Source organism: Xiphophorus couchianus, chromosome 24 (genome assembly GCF_001444195.1).
Source record: "Xiphophorus couchianus chromosome 24, X_couchianus-1.0, whole genome shotgun sequence".
Taxonomy (NCBI): Eukaryota; Metazoa; Chordata; class Actinopteri; order Cyprinodontiformes; family Poeciliidae; genus Xiphophorus; species Xiphophorus couchianus.
Genome location: NC_040251.1, coordinates 15,221,652 through 15,241,120, shown reverse-complemented (window position 1 = coordinate 15,241,120; position 19,469 = coordinate 15,221,652). Strand labels below are relative to the sequence as shown.

At 37.1% G+C, this 19,469-nt stretch overlaps 1 protein-coding gene across 2 annotated transcripts; it reads left to right on the top strand.

Annotated features, from left to right (window-relative positions):
• The first annotated feature begins 626 nt into the window (after positions 1 to 626).
• Positions 627 to 18,489, top strand: LOC114140435 (transmembrane protein 163). Of its 2 annotated transcripts, none has more exons than XM_028010273.1 (9): positions 627 to 813; positions 1,777 to 2,119; positions 3,609 to 3,728; positions 8,061 to 8,104; positions 8,195 to 8,286; positions 11,018 to 11,114; positions 14,858 to 14,969; positions 15,849 to 15,990; positions 16,600 to 18,489. In XM_028010273.1, the coding sequence occupies exons 2-9, from the start codon at positions 1,930 to 1,932 to the stop codon at positions 16,658 to 16,660; spliced, it is 858 nt and encodes a 285-aa protein (XP_027866074.1). In that variant the 5' UTR covers positions 627 to 813; positions 1,777 to 1,929; the 3' UTR covers positions 16,661 to 18,489. The 2 variants fall into 2 exon arrangements, with proteins under 2 accessions (XP_027866074.1, XP_027866073.1); XM_028010272.1 differs by lacking the exon at positions 627 to 813 and adding an exon at positions 1,407 to 1,625.
• Positions 18,490 to 19,469: the final 980 nt, after the last annotated feature.

Genomic DNA, 19,469 nt, shown 5'->3' with positions numbered 1-19,469 from the left:
GTTTGCAACATGTGGCTTCGGACCCGTACGGTTAGTAAGCTAGAATAATAATAAACCTAGCAATGTTTTTAAACATAAAGCGAATGAAAATGACTTTTTGTGCATTATTGCATGTTTTGTAAGAAATGTTTGCGTCGTATTTCTAAACTAATGGTGGAACTATGAGGTCTTTCATTAGGTTATGACCTTTTTTTAAAATTTCCATTTATACAGAATTCAACAAAATGTATGTCCTCTCTCTTTTATTCTAAAATATAACATTAGAAATAAAATTGCTGTTTTTTTAATTTAATAAAATTATTAATTTCTAGTAAAAACTGACAACATTAATTTGGCTGCTGACCTCTGTGGATTTTTTTTAATTGATGTCCAATGTGGGGGCTTAGTGTTACAACGATTCAAAAAAGAAACATGCGGTAAATAAATTGGGTAGAATATATCTATTTTTAAATATATGTGATTAAAAATGTTTAAAATACTGATACAGTTTTCTTGATCCAACTGATCAATCTATGACGCTCAGACATTATGTTTTCAACGAAGTTTATGGATGAGTTTTCATTGTCTGGACAGCTGTGCAGCGACGCACGCGCTCAAACCTCACGAGACCAGATGTTTTCCTCGCGTTTCCGGATCGCGCGCGCGCGCCAGTGGTGCAGCAGCTGAGCTTCGTGCGACGGCAGCGCGAGCCGCGCAGGTCTCGTGTTTTCCACCACGGATAGTAATTAGAGAGCTGGTGCGACCCCTTCACAGAGCTGCCACTCTGTCCCTGCCGCTTGTCCACACACTGCGCGTCAAAACGTCTCCCGTCAGGTTGGTCAACGTTTAGGTCTGCGACTTCCGCTCTATTCCTTCAAAATAAACTCACAGCTAACTTTTGGCATGAAGGGTTTTTTTTGTTGAAAATGTCGTTCAGCAAACTTTTTAATGTTTTAACCTTCTAACTGATTGGTTGTATTTTGTAAAAACTAAACTTTAAAATAACTAGCTAAAATAATAATATAAGAAATGCTAATAGACATGTACTGTCAAATTCATTAAGTTATATTTGGAAAAAGGTAATTTATTTCAGTAACTCATAACCAATTACACACAGATCGGCTATGTTTTAAAGCCCTTTGCCATTCATTTCATTTGGCTTACAGCTAATGAAAATAAATCTAAGTTTAAAATATTACATTCGAACATTAAACAAATATGGACTTTTTGAAAACAATTTTCAATACATGCATGTACTTTATTTATTTAAAATTAATATAGTACAAAGTATTTAATTTATATTCAAGAATTCAAGTCATTTTTATTTGAGGGGATTTGGGTTTTCTGTGTGTTTATCTAGTTCCTGTGTCGTCTTGTCCGCCCCTTGATTGATCCCCGTGTATTTATACCCACCCGTGTCTGTGTTTCCCTGTCGGGTCTTTGTCCCACGTTGTTTGTTAACCAGTGCAACCAAAGTTTGCGTTCCTAGCTTTTATCTGCGCTGCCTGGACTTTCTGTACTCCTTGTCTTCACCATTAAGCAACCCATTAATCACTACGTCGTGGGTCCATCGCGTCTACCTCACCACCTACAACCCCAAACCATGACATTACTGTCATAATGATAAATGATGATAAATAACGGAGGTTGTTTTCGTTGCAGCACTCTTTAACTTTATATGTTGTAAACATTAGTAATAGAATTACGTTTTCTTCCTATTATTCTGTTTTGACTATTTTCGCCGGAGTTTGTTTTGAAATCCGTATTCCCCAATTTCCGGTGTTGTCTCACTTGCAGTGCGTAATTTGGCGCAACTGGACACGCAACTCTACAAGGAATCTCCCTCCTCCCTCCCAACTCTGTCTGTGGGTCTCTGCTCCTTGGAAAGGCTGGTTCTCCTGCCCAGGTGTGACATTCTCGGCGTGCCTCACTGGAACCACAGCCGACAAGATGACGGACCCATCCCCGCCAGACTCCGCCACCGTCCCGGAACCGGCTTCTGGTGTGGAGCCCACGGCGGTGAACGGCCAGTGCGAGCAGACGGATTCCCCGCCGCAGCAGGAGAATAACACAGAAAGTCAGGGAGAGGGTTTCAAGATGGATCAGGAGATGAAGATAACAGAGAGCGTAGAGGATCGGGGTAAGTGACGTCAGAAATATTCATTTTTGTACATAATTTAACTAACAGGTGTTTAAACAAAAGGTGTTTTACTGAAGTCTGCTTTAATGTGTGGTTTAGGTTATTATGGCATAAGATTCAAAGATATTCTCATCTGTTTTATATCTTTTCTCATCTAATTTACATTGTTTGCAAAAATAGTAAAAGTATAATAGTAAATTTTATCAGTGTTATTCTGGCACTAAAAATATTGAGGTTCCTAATTTAATCAACCAACCATTTTTGGCTAATATGAATCAGCACTAAGTTAAGTAGGAAAACTGTATAAATAATAATTATTAAGTAAGTAGCTGATTGGTATTTGTAAAAGTATATATCTCAAAAATTTTAATGTTTTTGTAAAATTATATTTTCTTCACAACATGCAGCACAAGAATAATGAAATCAATAAATACTGCCATAATTACCCCTAACATAAAATTATTAGATTCTTAATTGATGATTTTATTTACTTAATCCTTAAAGAATTTATATATTTAAACTATTTTGGGTGTCTTTATAAATAAATAAATCTCTTGCTTCATTTGTGACACATTTGGACTTCCATAAGGATACATACCTGAACTGAGATCCAGGAAGTTTATCTGCAGCACTTTGCTTTAATTTTTGGCAGCTCACAAGTGGTCAACATGTCCATTTATGTAGCGTTAATTAATTCTATAAAAGCTACTTAGTCCAGTTCTGTTCAGTTTTGTCCACTTTATTACAAAATAAACATAATACAGTTATATTCAGAAGATATTGTGATGCTAATTAGTAAAAATGAAAAATTAGGGAACATGTAGTTTCCATTGAATTGCTGCAATCATGCATGGGGTGACAGTGGGAAGGAACTACCACCTTTTAACTGGAAGAAACCTGCAGATGAACTGTTCCTTTCAGGCTGACGTTGCAATGGTTCAGACGCCTTCCTGCTTCAGCTAAAATGAAAGCAGGAATAACTGGAACTATAGCACAAATTGAGAGGAAAGTTGTTTCTTTTATTGCTTATACTTTTCTTTAACTCGTCATAAATCATGTATGAAACTCATGAGTCATTTTAGCTTCTGGTGAGATAGAGGGTGGATATCAGGGATCCAGTCAGTCAAACAGCTTGAACCTGCAGGGTTTGCTTTATTCCCATTTTAATGCGGTCGTTCTGCAGGGAGAACATTTTCTCCCAATGCAGTTTCTTCACAGTATCTCTGATGTTTTTTTTTTTTTTTTTGTATTCCAAGGACATTTAAGTTTTCTGCAAACTAACAACCAGGGAAGATTGAAATGCAGTTAACAACAACCAGAGCAGTTGTGTATATATTCAGAATAAAGGAATCAGAGGCAGAAAACAAAATGTCAGCATGTTAAAGAGAACGTTTTGCCCCTGATATTTCTTCTGGGAGACAAAGTTAGTGATTGTTTGCAGGTTGAGAACATCAGAACTACAAAAGTTTGGATCTCTTGTCGTGTGTAGGTCTTCTGGAGAGCAGCATGCGCCTGAAGCCTCATGAAGCACAGATTTACCGAAAGAAAGCTCTCTGGGTGTCCTGGGCGTCGATCGTGGCCACCATCATCCTAGCTATCGCCGCTTTCAGTGAGTGACTTTATTTCACTGAAACACATGTTTGGATTTCTAGTGTTTGCTCACGTCTTCACTAATCCAAAGGTACATGAGGGCTGGGCTGTAGTTATTATAACCAAAGACAGTTTGCTTGAGAAGATGACTGAGATGCTCCCTCCTTCTTTTTCCTCTTCTTCTTCACTAGCCAGAGATTAGTTCCTGAAAAGAGTTCCCACATTGCTGCGGTGTTGTTGATTACCTGCAGCAGATGAGCATATTAGGTCTGAAGACTGCTACTAATGTCATGAAGGATCATTATGTTTTTATTTGTTCTCACACACAGCAGCTCTCTCTCTCTCTCAGACTGTATGCAGTGTTTTCATCAGCCTGGCAGGAGGACTAGTTGCTCCGTCACACATCAGCTTCTCTCTTCATAAATGAAACATGGCACTGCTTCCAGATTAGGTGCAGAAATGAGACAAAGTGATGAATGAGGGCAACGCAGCAGCAGGAGTTACTCTGTCATTACTCACAGTTGTTTTTTTGATTTTGGACCCAATAATTACATGAGTAGATGACTCCAGTGGTTTAATAATGTAAGAGTAATTTATTTTAGACACCTCAACAGCTTAGAAGTTCTTAGGGCTGAAACGATTAATTGTGATTAATCGATTATTGAGATAATTGTCAACTTATTTAGTAATTGATTAATCGCTAACTGGAGTACAGACTCAAAAAAGGTCCTTTGCTGAAAAAACCCCCAACATATTCAGTGCAGAAATCATGCAAAAACTATACAAAAAATACATTTATTTTGCAATTACGATGAAAATGCCTTTGTCTGTAAACAACGGTAAATCGTAATGAATCGATTATTGAAATAATCATCACCTTATTTAGTAACCGATTAATTGTTAACTGGAGTACAGACTCAAAGCAGGTAATTTGTTGAAAAAAACAACATATTCAGAACAGTAATTAGGTCAAAACTGTACAAATACATATTTATAGATTTTGTGTTTACGATAAAAACACCTTTGCCTATAAATGAGTTTTAACTCAAATTCACTAAAGGAATGCTGTTATTGCATTTTAGGCATTAAAACATTTATTTTCTTATTTAAAAAAGGAGCCGAATTGTTGGTTTATTTTATTTTATCCGATTATTCTATCAGAATAACTGATAATAATAATTGTTAGATTCCTTTAACTTTATGTGTTGATGGTTTTTCTTGTGCCAAATAGGCATTCAGTCAGAGAACTCATTCCTCACGTCATGACAAAGTTTAATGTATCTTATTGGGATTTTGTGTCAAACCTATTAAAAGTAACAAAAGGACAAAGATTCATAATATTCGAATGATAAAAATTCGAATATTGATTAAATTGGTCCGGATTTCCTTAATTTTGGATGACTGGCCACAGGATTGCATGTAAATAATTTACAACACCTTTTTAATTCAGTGTGCTAAAAGCCAGTATAAATATATTTTGTATTTTAGTTCATAAACACATAATGCAGCAGCAGAAATTAGACGCCTGGAAGCTTTGTTTTTGATTTGAGTCTGTTGTTTGTGTCATGAATAGTTTAATTTAAAATGAAATCAGGATCAGTTGGTAAACAGTTCACTGCAGCTGTTGCATAACGGCTCATTAAAGTGTCTGTAAAATTACCTCTGTTTCCAGCCGGAGTTGATTAAATATGAGGAAAGCGCTTTGTGAGCTTTCACTCAAATGAATTTGATTTCTGCAGGCGGAAAACCTGATCACATTTTCTCATATCATACAGCTGAAAATCATTTCGTCATCTGCATGAAAAATTAAAAATAAACGTGAAAATAATAGTTAAATAAGATGGTTGAGGACTTTTAAGTGACACTCACAGAAACAATAAAAGTTTTCACTTCGATCAGGTGATGTTCATGTTTCAGCGAGTTTTTCTCACTTTTTCACATTTTCAACTCACTGGACCTTATATTATCCTGGTAATTATTACGATACTCAATAATATTGAGCATTTTCAAGTAATATATTGATAATGGGATAATAATGCAAAAATCACTCTTTAATTTTGTAAAGAACATTTAACACTGGAGCTGGAATATATTTTAAATATCCAAAATATAAGAAAAATTAAAAAATAAGAAAAGCACACAACCAAAGCAATAAATGAAGTGAATTATGATGTCTTTGTAAATAAAATTGCCCTTTAATTGTTGAGCTCTTTTAATTTACTATACAACTAATTGATTATTTCTTCAGGCTTAGTCACAACCACCAGCTTCAATGTATTTTATTGGGATTATGTGTGAATTGAACCGAAACTATGTATAAAAATTGTTCAAGTTCGCCTGTTTCTTTCTAAATCTTACTATGAATATTGATTTTATGAGGCGAAAATGTGAAATTTTTAATCCAGAGTCAGAGGTCATTTTTTCGGGCATGTCAGAGCATTTTGGGGCCTCTCCCCTCTGTGGCCCTGATGAGCCCGGAAACCATTAGTGCCACTCAGACTCTGTAAAGCGAGTTGTTAGAGGTTTTTACGGTTGGCAGCTGCAGCAGCAGAGGGGGAAACATACATGTTCATGCCATGGCTCACACCTGATACCCTGTCTGCGCGTCCTCTGACTGAAACATGGCGGGACTGTTTGACAACAGCTGAGCGAACAAGAACAAAACCAGTTCCTGTTTGTTTAGGTTGAACACCAGCTTCTGTTTTTGTTCAATTAAAAAGGCAGAGATGGACGGCGTCAGTCGGTTAAATGTAAAAATAAAAGTAATACCAGACAGCATTTCCTAGACAAGCAGCAACAAAGAAGCGAACAGCAGCACCTTGTGTGTGTGTGACACCCACCCAGCTTCCCTGGGAGCCAATTAACCAGCACTGGGTTCAGCTTTGACGACCGCAGAGCTGCAGCTGAGGTATTTATGCAAAATGTCGCTTTTTCTCCTCCTAATAAAGGTGAAAGGGGATAAGAAGGAGATCTAGCTTTCTTTGTTACAGTGAGGACAGCATTTATTAAAACCAAGAAAACACAAAAGTGTAATTTCTTTTGATTAAATACTGTGCAAAATGTAAATTTGCATGTTTTAGGAGGATATTATATTTTTTAAATACAGTTGTAGCATCACAGTCAGATCTTTAGGATCTCCAGAAGCTAAAAGTTGCAACGATTACTGCCAAATAAGCAGCAGAAAGTTTTGTTTGTTCAGCTGTCTAAAAGCTACATATCAGGTTCAGCTACTTATTGGCTTAATGCATTAATCTAGTTCAAAACCAATTAGAAAATGCTGTTTTGATCCCAAATGGAAATTAAATGTTGGCTGCAGGCAAAAGAAAATCTCCTGTAGCAGTCAGTATCACAGCGTCCTGTTGTCGTCTTCTTGGTTTGCGCCATTAATAACATCTGATTGTTGATCATGTGGCTTGTGTGATGTGAAAAAATTGTTTCCATTGCAGTTTTGTGAAATTAACCCATTTCTATTCTCATCTCATCTGGCGCCAAAACTTTATATAGAAAACAGGATTTTTTATTTAAAATTTTCCATTAAGCAAATTTCTTTTCAAAATGTCCAATTACGTTATTGAAAACACAGCTTTTGTTGTTGTCCATAATGTTAGTAATTTTAAGAACATTCGTCCTGTGCTTTTAGCAGCAACAACCCCACATCATGATCCTTCCACCTCCGTGTTTCAGCTCAGAGTTAGCGTTGCTTTTTCTCCAAACTAGAATAAGTCAGAGTAACGTGAGTTGCTGTGTAAACTGGGGCTTGTGTGCGTTGTGTCCTCACCCTTTCTTATTTGCTTTGACATCAGCAGCTGTCAGTTTCAGACTTCTCCTGCTTATTTAAAGTAGATTGTGTACATTAAGTCAGGTTTTCGAGTTTAATCTGTCTCATTCTACAAGCAGATGAGGTTAATATATTAGAGATGCAGCTCCACAGACTTCAGGTGTCATAAAAAGATCCCAGTCGGTGATTTGAATGCAGGGCTCGTTTGCAGTGCAAGTGCTGCAGTTTTTGATCGTGTTTTTATCCTTGAGAGAAACATGAAGATGAAACAAAAGCAGAAGATAGTAGGGAGCTTAAATGGAGGAAAAAGAAACAATATGAGCAGCTAGAAGCTCTCTGCCCCCCTGTGAGTTTTTCTAAAAATAACCTGGAGAGGTGGATTTCTCCCCACTGATGCAAGTGCATAAATGTTTGCATCTGTTTGCTACCTCCAAATCAAATTTCAGATTTCACTTCCTCTCGTCTCATCTGTCCGGTTTTCTGCAGGAGTTGATAAGAAAGCAGAACTTATCTGCCGTCCCACAATTAAAAGAAACGTAAACGTTGAGTTTATGTTTCTGTGTTTTCTCGCAGCTGTGTCCATCATGCGCCACAGTGCTTCTGCTTTTGGATTCGCTGTAAGTGCACACCAACACGTCTCAGATCCAGACTGAGGTTAATGACGTGAACTGCATGCTAAATGTTTTTTTTTTGCTTTCTCGCTGCAGTTTGACGCCACGCTGGACGTGCTGTCCTCCGTCATTGTGCTGTGGCGCTACAGCAACGCAGCCGCCGTCCATTCGGCGCACCGTGAATACATGTGAGTGCAACATTTCCACATTTTGTCACCTTGCAAGCGCAAATCTATTCTTTTGTGCTGGGAGGTGCTCTGTTTGATGTTCAAATTTTCTGAAGCAGCAAATGCACCGTCTGGAAAAGACATAGACTTCCTTGATTTGGATGTTGAATCGGTTTAATAGTTACTTTTGTACGGATTTTCCACATATTGAAGTAAAAGGAAATTAGTTGGCAGATAAATAAGCAAAACAAACTTTGACAGTGATTTCTGTTTTCGAGAAGAGACGTGAAACGTTTTTTTATTTATTTATTTTTATTCAGTTGAGAGAAGGAATTGGTAGTTTGATATATACAAGAGTTATAAAACAATTTTTCTAAATCTTGTTGAGATATCTCAAGAAGACAAAATTAATGGAGAGAATATTGTTTTTATTTTTATTTTATTTTATTTTTAGTGTATAAAACTGAGATATATTCAGTTCTGGAAAAAATGAAGAGCCCACTCAACTGAACCGTATTGAAAACCTCCTGGTTATTCCACCAAATATTAATTTCTAAACTCTTCCTGAGTTAAAAAAAATTGTATTGTTGTTTCTAAATGAATACAGACTTGTTTTCTTGTATTATTTGCACTTTTTTCCTAATTTTGACCATTTCTCATTTTCTGCAAATAAATACGAAATTATTGCTTGGAATTTCAAAGACATGTTGTCAGTAGTTCATAGAATAAAAGAACAATGTCCATTTTTCTCAGACATATACCAATAAAAGGTAAAATAAGAGAAACTGATCATTTTAAGTGGGCTCAATTGTTTCCAAAGCCGTATTTTGCGTCCCGATCCACTCCATTCCAGTAGGTGGCGGTAATGCGCACCAAAACGTTGCTTTCCTGCCACCGTTAAAACAAAGCAGAAGAAGAAGACCTGGCCAATTAGCTTCACCTGTGTTGAGTGACTTTTTCAAACAGAAAAACACGTTTTTCTTTGCGGAATAACATCCTTTTTTAATAAAACTGAATTCAAAACCTAAAACTGGAGAACGAAATAACGCTAAAGCTACGGAAGACCAGGTGGGCTATCCTTACCTGTGCTTTCTCTCACCTGTCTCTGTCGCCGTTGTTCTCAATAGTTCCATACAAAGACTTAAAGTTCACAGTAAAAAAATAAACTATTTTCTGTGGTGGGCACTTATTACAAGTGAAAAATGAATTATTGACTTAAAACAAGCTCATATCTTATTTCAAGTGTACTTGCACTAGAAGCTGGATCAAAAATAATATGTAAGATTTTGTGTTTTTGCAGTATTTAACTCACCAAACTCCATAACCCAACATAACAGAGGCTTCATTTACAGAGGGAGTCAGATAAAAGCTGGATCTGTCTGTGCTGCTTCTAAAGGAGCATATGTTGGCTTCACACACACCCAGGAGTCGAGCTGCATCTCGGTCTCAGAGGAGTATCAAGTAATTGCAGGAGAGACGATGGATGAGATCATATCCTCCGGAGGAGAGATGGAAACGTGTAAAAGATATGTGTAAAAGTTGCTCACAAATTTAACCAAACTGATTTGAATTGTTGACCAACACGGATTCAGTCAACTTCAGGTTTCATGATTTCTTCCCTCCAATTAGCTCAAAATGTACTACAAATAACACAAAATTTTACCAAATATTTGTGTTTATCTTGGTACACTTAAATAAGACAAACCTAACTTACAAGTAAGTTTTCAGCAAAATATATGAGCTTGTTTTAAGATGGCAATTCTTTAATATTAATGAAAAACTACTAGTTAATAAGAAGTGGAACTAGTGTCATCAATATTAAGGAATTATTAACCTAAAACAAGCTCCTATATCTTGCTGAAAATTCCTTGTATGTTAGTTTTGTCTTGTTTCAAGTGTGTGAAGATATTTTCCCTGGAAACTAGACAAATGTTTGGTAATATTTGTGGTTTTGTAGTGTGCTATGCACCTTGACTCGCGCTGTTAGTCTACCTTTGATTCTGCAGACTGCAGCGCTCCCTTTTACCAGCCTTCCAGGGATCCATGTTATTCTTTTTAATTTGTCCACCTGTCTGCGTTTCATAAACGAGACGCGGTTGAACGGTGAACCCCAGAGGCGGTCTGGTTACCACGGTAACACACTTGAGGTCTGATAACAGAAGATATTAAGGACTTTTTTTTCTTTCTCTGAAATCAAATTTGAAGCTTTCTTGAAATAAAAACAGCTTTTGTTCCCAGAATCCGACGTTGTCGTTCAGATCGTAATTATTCTCTGCTTGTTTATGAACCTAAACAGAAAGGTAGTTTATCTGAAAGCTGCAGGGAAACCAGCAGCATCGGCATTGTGCGGGAAACAACAGGGAGCCAGTTAGCGGGGATGTTTGTCCTGCTGCGGGCTTCCCAAAGGGATGCTGGCTGTTGCCATGGTTACCTCATCCAGTCAAAACCCTGCTCTCCGAGTTTTGCTCGAGAGCAGCCCTCAGACGTTGAGCGCGCCCACTCTGGTAACCATGCATGACCAGGACATATGCTCCAACTGGCTCCTGCCTCCCTCTAGACTCGGTTAATTGGATAAAGGTCGTTAAAGGACATCTGCTGCTTCTCAATCAATACTCAAAGCACACATATATACACTCCTTGTCACGCTATTTTAATGTAAGGAAGATTTAAGTTGGTTTGTTTGAATGTGAAACCCCACACTGGTCTTTTTTTGTTTCCTGTTTCTGATCACCATCTGACTTCTTCCTGTCAGAGCTTGCGTGATCCTGGGTGTGATCTTCATCCTGTCCTCCCTTTGCATCATGGGAAAAGCCATCCATGACCTGGCCACCAAGCTGCTGCCAGAAGTGGTGAGAATTTATCAATCACAAATCCATAATAAATAAATATTCTTTAGTGAAATAATTTATTCTAATACAAGAACAGGCAGGAAAAGATTCATATAGGAGAAATCTCACATTTAGGGGTAAAAATAACTTAAAATAATCAGAATACTGTAAACTATTGGTGACAGCTGCATGGCTAACCAGGATCGCTTGACTTTCTGCCTGCACACATGAACTGAAGCTTGGGAATGCAAGACAAATGCTGCATGCATAATCAGATTTTTCAGTGGAATCTGTGGTTATTTTTGCAGCTCTGTCAGATTGTAACCGGGACTTTCTGCCAAAGATTTCAGAGTTCGAAACAGGTGATCTAATATGTATACCTGTTATAGAATCCAAAATAAACAGCATTCAGACAATGATCATTCCCTGCTGAGAGAAATGGATACAAATAATGACTATTGAAAGGTAGTCATTATCTAAAGAATGATGACTTTAGATAATGACTTTTATTAGTTTAGTTTTTTCAGCTGCTATTGCACAGTCTAAAACAGAAGTAATGATATTAAACCACTGCCAGATACTGCAGTAGTGGAAAAAGAGGATGCTTTTGCACATTTATAATAATTCTGCAGTCAAAAGAAATAGAAAATTGTGTGATCTTCATCGTTTAAGCACATTAGCTGACATTGGGCCTACCATATTGGGTGTTTTCCGCACATAAACGTAAAATCAGAATGCAAAAAAACTCAGATTATTCTGTTAGTTTTGAGAGTTGTGACCTGAGTATATTTAGTTTTAACAGCTGCTCTCTTAATCCGGTGAATTTGTCAAACAGAAATCTTCCTCATTCTGCCTTTATCTGTACAAACCCATCTTTGTTCTGAATCAGCCACAGTACGATGATAATGCTTCAGTTTTTGTTAACTATCTAATATTTTCATATCTTGTCATACGGCAACTACATTATCTGATGATTTTCGTCAGCAGAGATCCTTTCTCTTTCCCATATTGCTTGAAACCTGTGGCCTGCTTAATAATGTGGAACATCCTTCTTAAGTAGATTTTCTTTAATTGAGCTCACCAGATAAACTAATCAACACAGCTCTCTGAAATTAATTATAGTGATTTAAAGAGCCCTGACACACAATAATATCTAGAAATTTAATAGCAGAACAAAAAATGTAATCTTTATGACACTTTAATCTAATTTGCGTAATAATTTGGAACACCATGTGTTAAGTTGTGACGTCATCGCCATCATGATCATAAAAGTTGGACATGTAGGTTTTGGTTGTAAAATTAAACCAGTAAAATTAGAGATCTTGGAGTAAAAAGTGCTACATTTAGAGGTTACTCTCTAGTTTTGTGCTAGTTTTTGTTTTTCTAAACTCGTTTTTTTTTTTTTTTTTGCTAACTGTTTGTGAGGATGAGGTGCGACTCTGCCGGTGCTGCTGGATGAAGAATGTCACAAGTCTCAGGTGTGAAGCCTCACAAGCTTTAACACTTCTGTAAATAGCTTTATCGTCCTGTTGCTAGGCAGTAGTGGTCGCCGTAGAAACAACTTTGCATCTTAATTAAATTTGTAAAAATAATTATATACAGGAACGTATAGGGATTTTTAAAAAGTATAGATTACTTAATTTAAGAGTGTGTCTGTTAAAATTAAATCTGATATAAAACTGCCATCTATTTAGATTTGTTTTACTGTTGAAGCCACAAACTTTACCGTATTTATTAAACTTGTCTGAATGAGAAAACTGCTTTTCTTTAAGTGAGGCTAAACTGCAGATTTGTAGAGCAGATTGTTTTGTTTTTAGGTTGCTTTATTGATAAGGAAGGTTGAATAAAAATAACCTTTTTGTGTTTGGCAGACTTCTAGCTGTAATTGTAGTTTTTTTTCCGACAAATTCAGTGTGTAGATTATTTAAGAAAAAATAGTTTTTTTTTACACTGCATTTATTCACATTACATTGCTTTGGCAAATAAAATCTAAAAAATGTGATTATGTGTGAATATTTAATGAAAGCAGTGATTGAACATTGATTGCCTGTTATTACATTTACAAATCTATATCAGTTGATCTACAATAATCATATTTTTAATGGATTACTAAGCGTTTGTTAGAAACTCAATCAGTTTTCCAAATCCTGTATTGATTTATTGGCCTGACTGTGTTTTCACTCCATTCATCTGCTGCTGCAGAGAAGCAGACGGACGGGGCTCAAACATGGCCGCCACCAAAGCATAAACAAACCCGACAGATTGTGTTTTTCTCCTTCTTTTCCTCTCACACTCGTCTTGTAGCTCAGCCTTCCTCACTGTGCCACAGTTGGAAATTAGGTACATTTTCTCCCTCAACCCCACCTCTGCAACTCTTCCCCATAAAATATTAATAAGGTAAGCAGCTGCTTAAATATGCAGCTTAGATGTAGGAGGTTGGTTTGTTTGGTTTGTCACCTGGCTGTTCCTCCGTACCCAATTAGCATCTGCTAGCATACACAACAAAGCTGATCTCTGCAATGAGGTGAAAACCTAAAATCCTTATTTATGTCTGAGTTTGAGCTCATCTCCTAAAATAAAAATATTTTAAAAATCTGTTTGTGGAGGAATTGTCCTGTGGGACTGATCAACCAATCAGAAGAGGAGTTTGAGGGAGACTTGGACATACAAATGAAACTGCTCCTAAACTAAATCAGACATTTGTAAGAAAACTTATTTTTGTGGGATTTTATGATACACCAGCAAAAGTAGCACATAATTGGGGAACTGAAAGTAAAGGATGAATGGTTTAAAATGCTTTAAAACTAAAATCTTAAATGTTTAAATGATTTATATAATCCACAAAGCAAAGAGGTCAAAGGTAAAGTTGTGAGTTAGGTTATAACACAATATCCAAAGCTTTGAGCAGCTCATGGATCACTGTTAATCATCTGAAAATGGAAAAAATGACAACGCTTTGTTTGGTAGAAAAGAACAAGCTGAACACACTCCACAGTGAAGCATGGTGGTGGGCTAATCATGCTGTGGGGTTCAGTACGGAAAAGAAACGAGAACAGAGTTGAAATATGTCACTCTAGTTAGCTTTTCTTTATGAAATGAGTGGCAGAAAATATATCTTTACCCAAAATAAAATTTTTTAATATGCACCTTTTCATTTTACAGATATTTTTGATGTACGTCATAAAAAATAAAACTTCTAAATCATGCCTCATAATTATCGACTAAATATGAATAATTTTCATAATGGAAGCTTCCAGTCTTGGAAGTCGAACTATATTTGATTCCTGTGGTTATTGGGGGTTTATTTGAGCTTTAAGCGTCAAAATGAACTTAAATCTTACAGAACGGCTCACCTGTCTCCCCCACTAAAGAATGTAATCGATGGTGTGAACATAATCTGCTCTGTGGGTTTCACCCACAGCACTGAGTCAGGTTTTCTCTATTCTTTGATGTGTGAGGGAGCCAAAGTAGCTTTTCATGGCTTCAAGGCCGTAGTGCAATATTAATGCTGCCGCAGAGCCGCTGAGAGCTCTGCAGCCTTCCTTTGTGCTCCAGCTTTTATGCTGCTTCGCTTTCTCTGCTCTGAAATCTTAAAGAAGCTACAGAAAGGACGTTATTAAAGCCAAACAGCAACTAGAGGTTTTAGCAATTAAAGAAACGCTAAAGAGAGTCATTTAGGGGAATTATTTTGTCTACAGCAGAGTCAGATTTCTGCATAAGAAGAATAAAACTGAAGCTGCGTTGTCGTCCTCCGTCTCTTTCAGGACAACTTCCTGTTCAGCGTGTCCATCGTCAGCGGCCTGGTGTGCGTCGTCCTGGCCGTGATCAAGTTCATGCTCGGCAAAGTGCTGACCAGCCGAGCGCTCATCACCGATGGTGAGCAAACACAGCAACAGGAAGTCACTGCATGCCAGAGGAATTTCACATAAATGCATAAACAAATAAAATACAAACCATAAAGATGTAGTGATGTGTAGAAGATGATCAGATTAGCATAAAAATAAGAATTTAATGTTTCAAAATCAATCTACTCAAGTAAGAGCAGCAATAGTTTGATTATACAAGCAAAAGTAAAAAGTGCAATAAAACTACTCATATAAGTACATTTTTTTCCCCAAAAGGTTACTTGCTTACAAGTTTAAAGGGGCAGTGTTGTGTATTTTCAAGATGCATAGCACCATTTTATGGTAAAATCCATTTACTGTTACCTTTAGTTGCTATAGAAATGCTACATATATCAAATATGACTTAAAAGAAGTTACACGTTGTAATTTAATGCCTTGAAATTGGACTTCTGTCTCTTTAAGAAGCTCTTGCTCTTTCTGAAACCACCTTCAGGAAGTCATCGCAACATGGCTCCTCTATTAACAGTTTATAGCAGCGTTTCAGTGAGAAGTAGCTCCTATAATGAGCTCAGCTGTTTAACTAGGTGTTTGCTAATTGCTTCTGGCTAGTTTGAAGGAACTGAGTGGGGACGGAGCTGCGTCTTGAAGGTAGAGCTAGGTCCAACCAGGCATGTTTGATTCTGAATAGTTGCCATGGAGAATAAACGATTTCTCAAACTTGCACAAAAGAATGAAGGCAACTTTAAAGTGATACATTGGCATGAATTTGGAAAAAAAAAAGTAAAAAAAAAAACAAAATAAAATTCAGGGTGGGTACATGCATGGTGCTGCCATGACCATATTTCACATTTCAAAATGTGTCAGACGCTGAATTAAGTTTTCTGTACTAAACTGTGTTTCTGGTTTCCAGGATTTAACTCTCTGGTTGGAGGCATCATGGGGTTCTCCATCCTCATCAGTGCTGAAGTGTTCAAACATGAGCCCAAGGTGTGGTACCTGGACGGAACAGTAGGGGTCCTCATGGGCCTCATCATCCTAGCCTACGGAGTCAAGTAAGTGCCAACAATGGCTCTGGTTCTGATTAAATATGTTAAAAAGTGAGTAATATTAAAAAAACTGATAAAAAAAGTAACAAATTTCACAATCTGTCACATTACTTTCAGTGTTTTAATGGGATTGTGTGTGATATAATTATGATCAGAGAGAAAATAATTAGCTGTCAATAAACATTTGGAAAAAACTTAATTATCATTCTACTGAAACACTAACAGGTTATACAGGCAAAGTAGAAAGTAGCTAAATAAATTTTCATGTCCCACTTTTCAGGTTTTTATTTCTGAAAATAAAAGAAAATCCTGTCATTTTCCTTTTATTTTACAATTATGCACAACTTTATGTTGATCGACCAAAATGTGAATTTCAAAATAAGTGGCTTTACTAATCAAAACAAACAAATGTCATAAATCTGATTTAATTTCTGTGATAAATATGAATTTGGTGAATCTCAGTAGTTTAAAAAGCTGATTTATAAAAATAAAAGATCTTGGTTGAAAGTTTACATTATTTTAGGGAGGTAATGTGATTTAAAAAGCAAAGTGTTTTCCAGAGTTGCATGCTGGGATATGGAGTTTTGCCCTCAAAGTGTCGTCTCTGTCCTCCAGGCTGCTGCGGGACATGATCCCCCGGGTCAGGCAGACCAGGAACTACGAGCGCTTTGAGTGACGGGTCACACAGGACACAAAGGGACGGAGGGGGGACAGGAGAGACACTCTGTCCACAGAAACCCACTCATTCTTGGAGCTGAAGACGTCTCTGTCCGCCCACGACTGGACTGACGGGGACAGCGATGACGGATGAAACCTTTGGGAACTTTTTGGTGTTTTCCAGTTCAGTGTACATACAGCATATCTCACCCTGTGGTCACAGTGGGTGGGCTCTCCGCTTCTTCACGTGTCCAGAGGTTCAGCGTAGCTCAGCTGTAACAGCAGCACACGGTTCCTGGAGGCCGGCGCTCAGCTGGGCTGTAAAACGCTGCAGCTGATTGATGGAGCAGCTCTCTATTACCACAGTTTGACTTTTTTATGACTACAGAGAGGATGTGTCAGTGCAAAGGTCCATTAGGCAAAGGAAGCAGGTACGATGTTATGGTGGCTGAGCTCCAGCTCTCAGCCCGGTCCAAGATGTGTTTTCTTTATTCTGACAACCAAAAAAAAAAGCAACATTTTATGTCAAACATTTTTATTTTCTTTAGAATCCAGAAATTTCAACTGAAATCTGAGTGCAAAGATTCAAAATTTCAGGGTCAAAATTATTATCCTCCCTATGAAACTTAAAGCTTTTGTCAAAGATTTCTCAACAGATCAATAATTTAAAGATCATAGTTTTTATTTAATCCAAAAGCTACCAGTGTCAATATCTACTTAGTTTTACCGTAATTGATTGATTGATTGATTAGAAGCTGAGCATTACAAAGTAGAAGAACATGATTTCACTACCGTGGTTTGTGCTAACGTTTTTAGTGTTTGTGAAAGAATTTGGTTTCTGTGTGCAAAGCAAACTAATGCAAGCATCCAAAATAAAAACTACGAGTGTTTGGGAAAAGATGGATTGAAGAATGATTAATTTAACAGCGTTAAAAATATATATTTGACAAAAACGTCAAATTAGGTAGAGGGGGGTAATAATTTTGACTTCATCTTTATGTATGCGAGACAGACGGACAAATGGAAATAAGTCAAACTCTAATATTTTTCCAATATTTTGTTATCTCCTATTAATTAATTAAAGTAACTCAACAGGGTCAGTAATTGCACCATCTACTGACCAAAAGAAGTTAGTGCAACATCTACAACAAATCCATTTAAACCTGTTTTGTTTTAGTTATTTCAGCTGCTAACCCATCAACTTTAAAGCCTGGATAAAAATAAAGTTAAATAGTTTCCTCCCAGGCTGTGGTTTCATTAAGTTATTCTGGACAAAATCTCAATCATTTATCAAGTCAACATGTGAGCTGTTTGCTTTGGCAAAGCTCCTAGTTTAATCTTAACGCGTGAACAAATGGTACAGTAATAAAACTTCCTTCATGTTCATCATTTACTTCTTTTCTGACCGGAAATATCTCATTTAAGCTTTTAACTCTGTGCTCATATTTAAATCTAAAGCCTTAATTTTGCAGATTGTTGAAATGTAAATATTAGTAAACGGTGAGATTTGATTTGTTGGATGTGAAGGTCAGGTTACAGCAGGTTATTGTTCTTTTTATGAGCTTTCCTCATGGCTGTAAATGAATGTAAACACTGCTTTGATGCTAACTTGATGTTCAGATGAATCCGTCTTTTATTTCAGCGTAATCTCAACCTGGAAACTGTAGTTTATGCTGCAGCATTAAAACGTGGGATGAAAAAATTAAGTTTACAAGTTTAGCTTGGTGCATCGTAAATGTTTTTCAGTATGTTTCTGTGTAAAATTTCTATGATGTTGAAGAAATGCAGAAGCTGAGCCGTTTGTCACTGGAAGAAGATTTATTTAAAAATAAAGCTTTTTCCCAATGACTCAATGAAAAAGCAATAGCATTTTTCATTTTTCCCAATGAAAAAGCATCTGGTGGACCGGAACACGCAGTGATGGCGGCGGGTTTTGCTGTAGGCCGGGACCAACGTGTCTTCACTTACAGGTGACTCCACACCTGACACACACAGATTTTCAACTCAAAACTGTTTACTGACTAGCATGTGGCCTCTGCTTCCCCCTTGTGGCCATTTGTAGCATTTCGAGTTTTAAAATACCATGAGTTTATTTGGCTTTTGATGGTTACATTTACAGATCTACCTGTGGAAAATTGATGGAATATGAGCTTTTAATTCAGAAATCTTCCCATTTTGTCTGGAACTTGCTTGTATTGAACCAGCAATCAGAAAACATGCTTTCGCTGAAGGCCGAGTGTCTGTTTCTGTGCAGATCACAGTTGAAGTTGGTAATGAGCTGCACAGCTCTGGATTCTGACCAGTAAATAAAGTTTATGCAAACTTTATTTTTAAACATCAAAACGACAAAAGGTTCATGATTTACATTTAAATTAAATCCAAGCTGAGCATTTAATTAAGATCTGTTGACTTATATTTGCATAAATTAATCAAAAATAAAGAAAAATGTATTTTACAAAACTTTATTGTACATTTTTAAATAAGCAATCTATGAATAAACTTATATTTGAGACACTATCGTTAATTTTTTTAACAAAGTGGCGGAAATGGGCTCCACACCTAAGCTCCGGTCTCGTCTCGCAAAGAAGTGAGCGGAGATTTCACCTGCCATCACTAGAGGGCGCTCCACACTAAAGCAGGGGTGGACAGCAGGCTGAGACTCGTCTCCAGTCCGGTAGGTGGCGGTAAATGCACCTTGCATCCGCCAATAAAAAGAAGAAGAAGAAGCTTCCGTAGAGTTCATGGCTGATGCCATACAGGTGAGTTTCCTGCCTCCACTTGTAATTGTTTAGGTGTTTGTATATCTGTACACCTGTAGGAAACCACAA

Coding starts and splice junctions, on each gene's coding strand:
- LOC114140435 (XM_028010273.1), top strand. CDS start 1,930: ATGACGGACCCATCCCCGCCAGACTCCGCCACCGTCCCGGAACCGGCT. Junction 2,120..3,608: donor AGAGAGCGTAGAGGATCGGG/GTAAGTGACGTC, acceptor TGTCGTGTGTAG/GTCTTCTGGAGAGCAGCATG. Junction 14,970..15,848: donor CCGAGCGCTCATCACCGATG/GTGAGCAAACAC, acceptor TCTGGTTTCCAG/GATTTAACTCTCTGGTTGGA.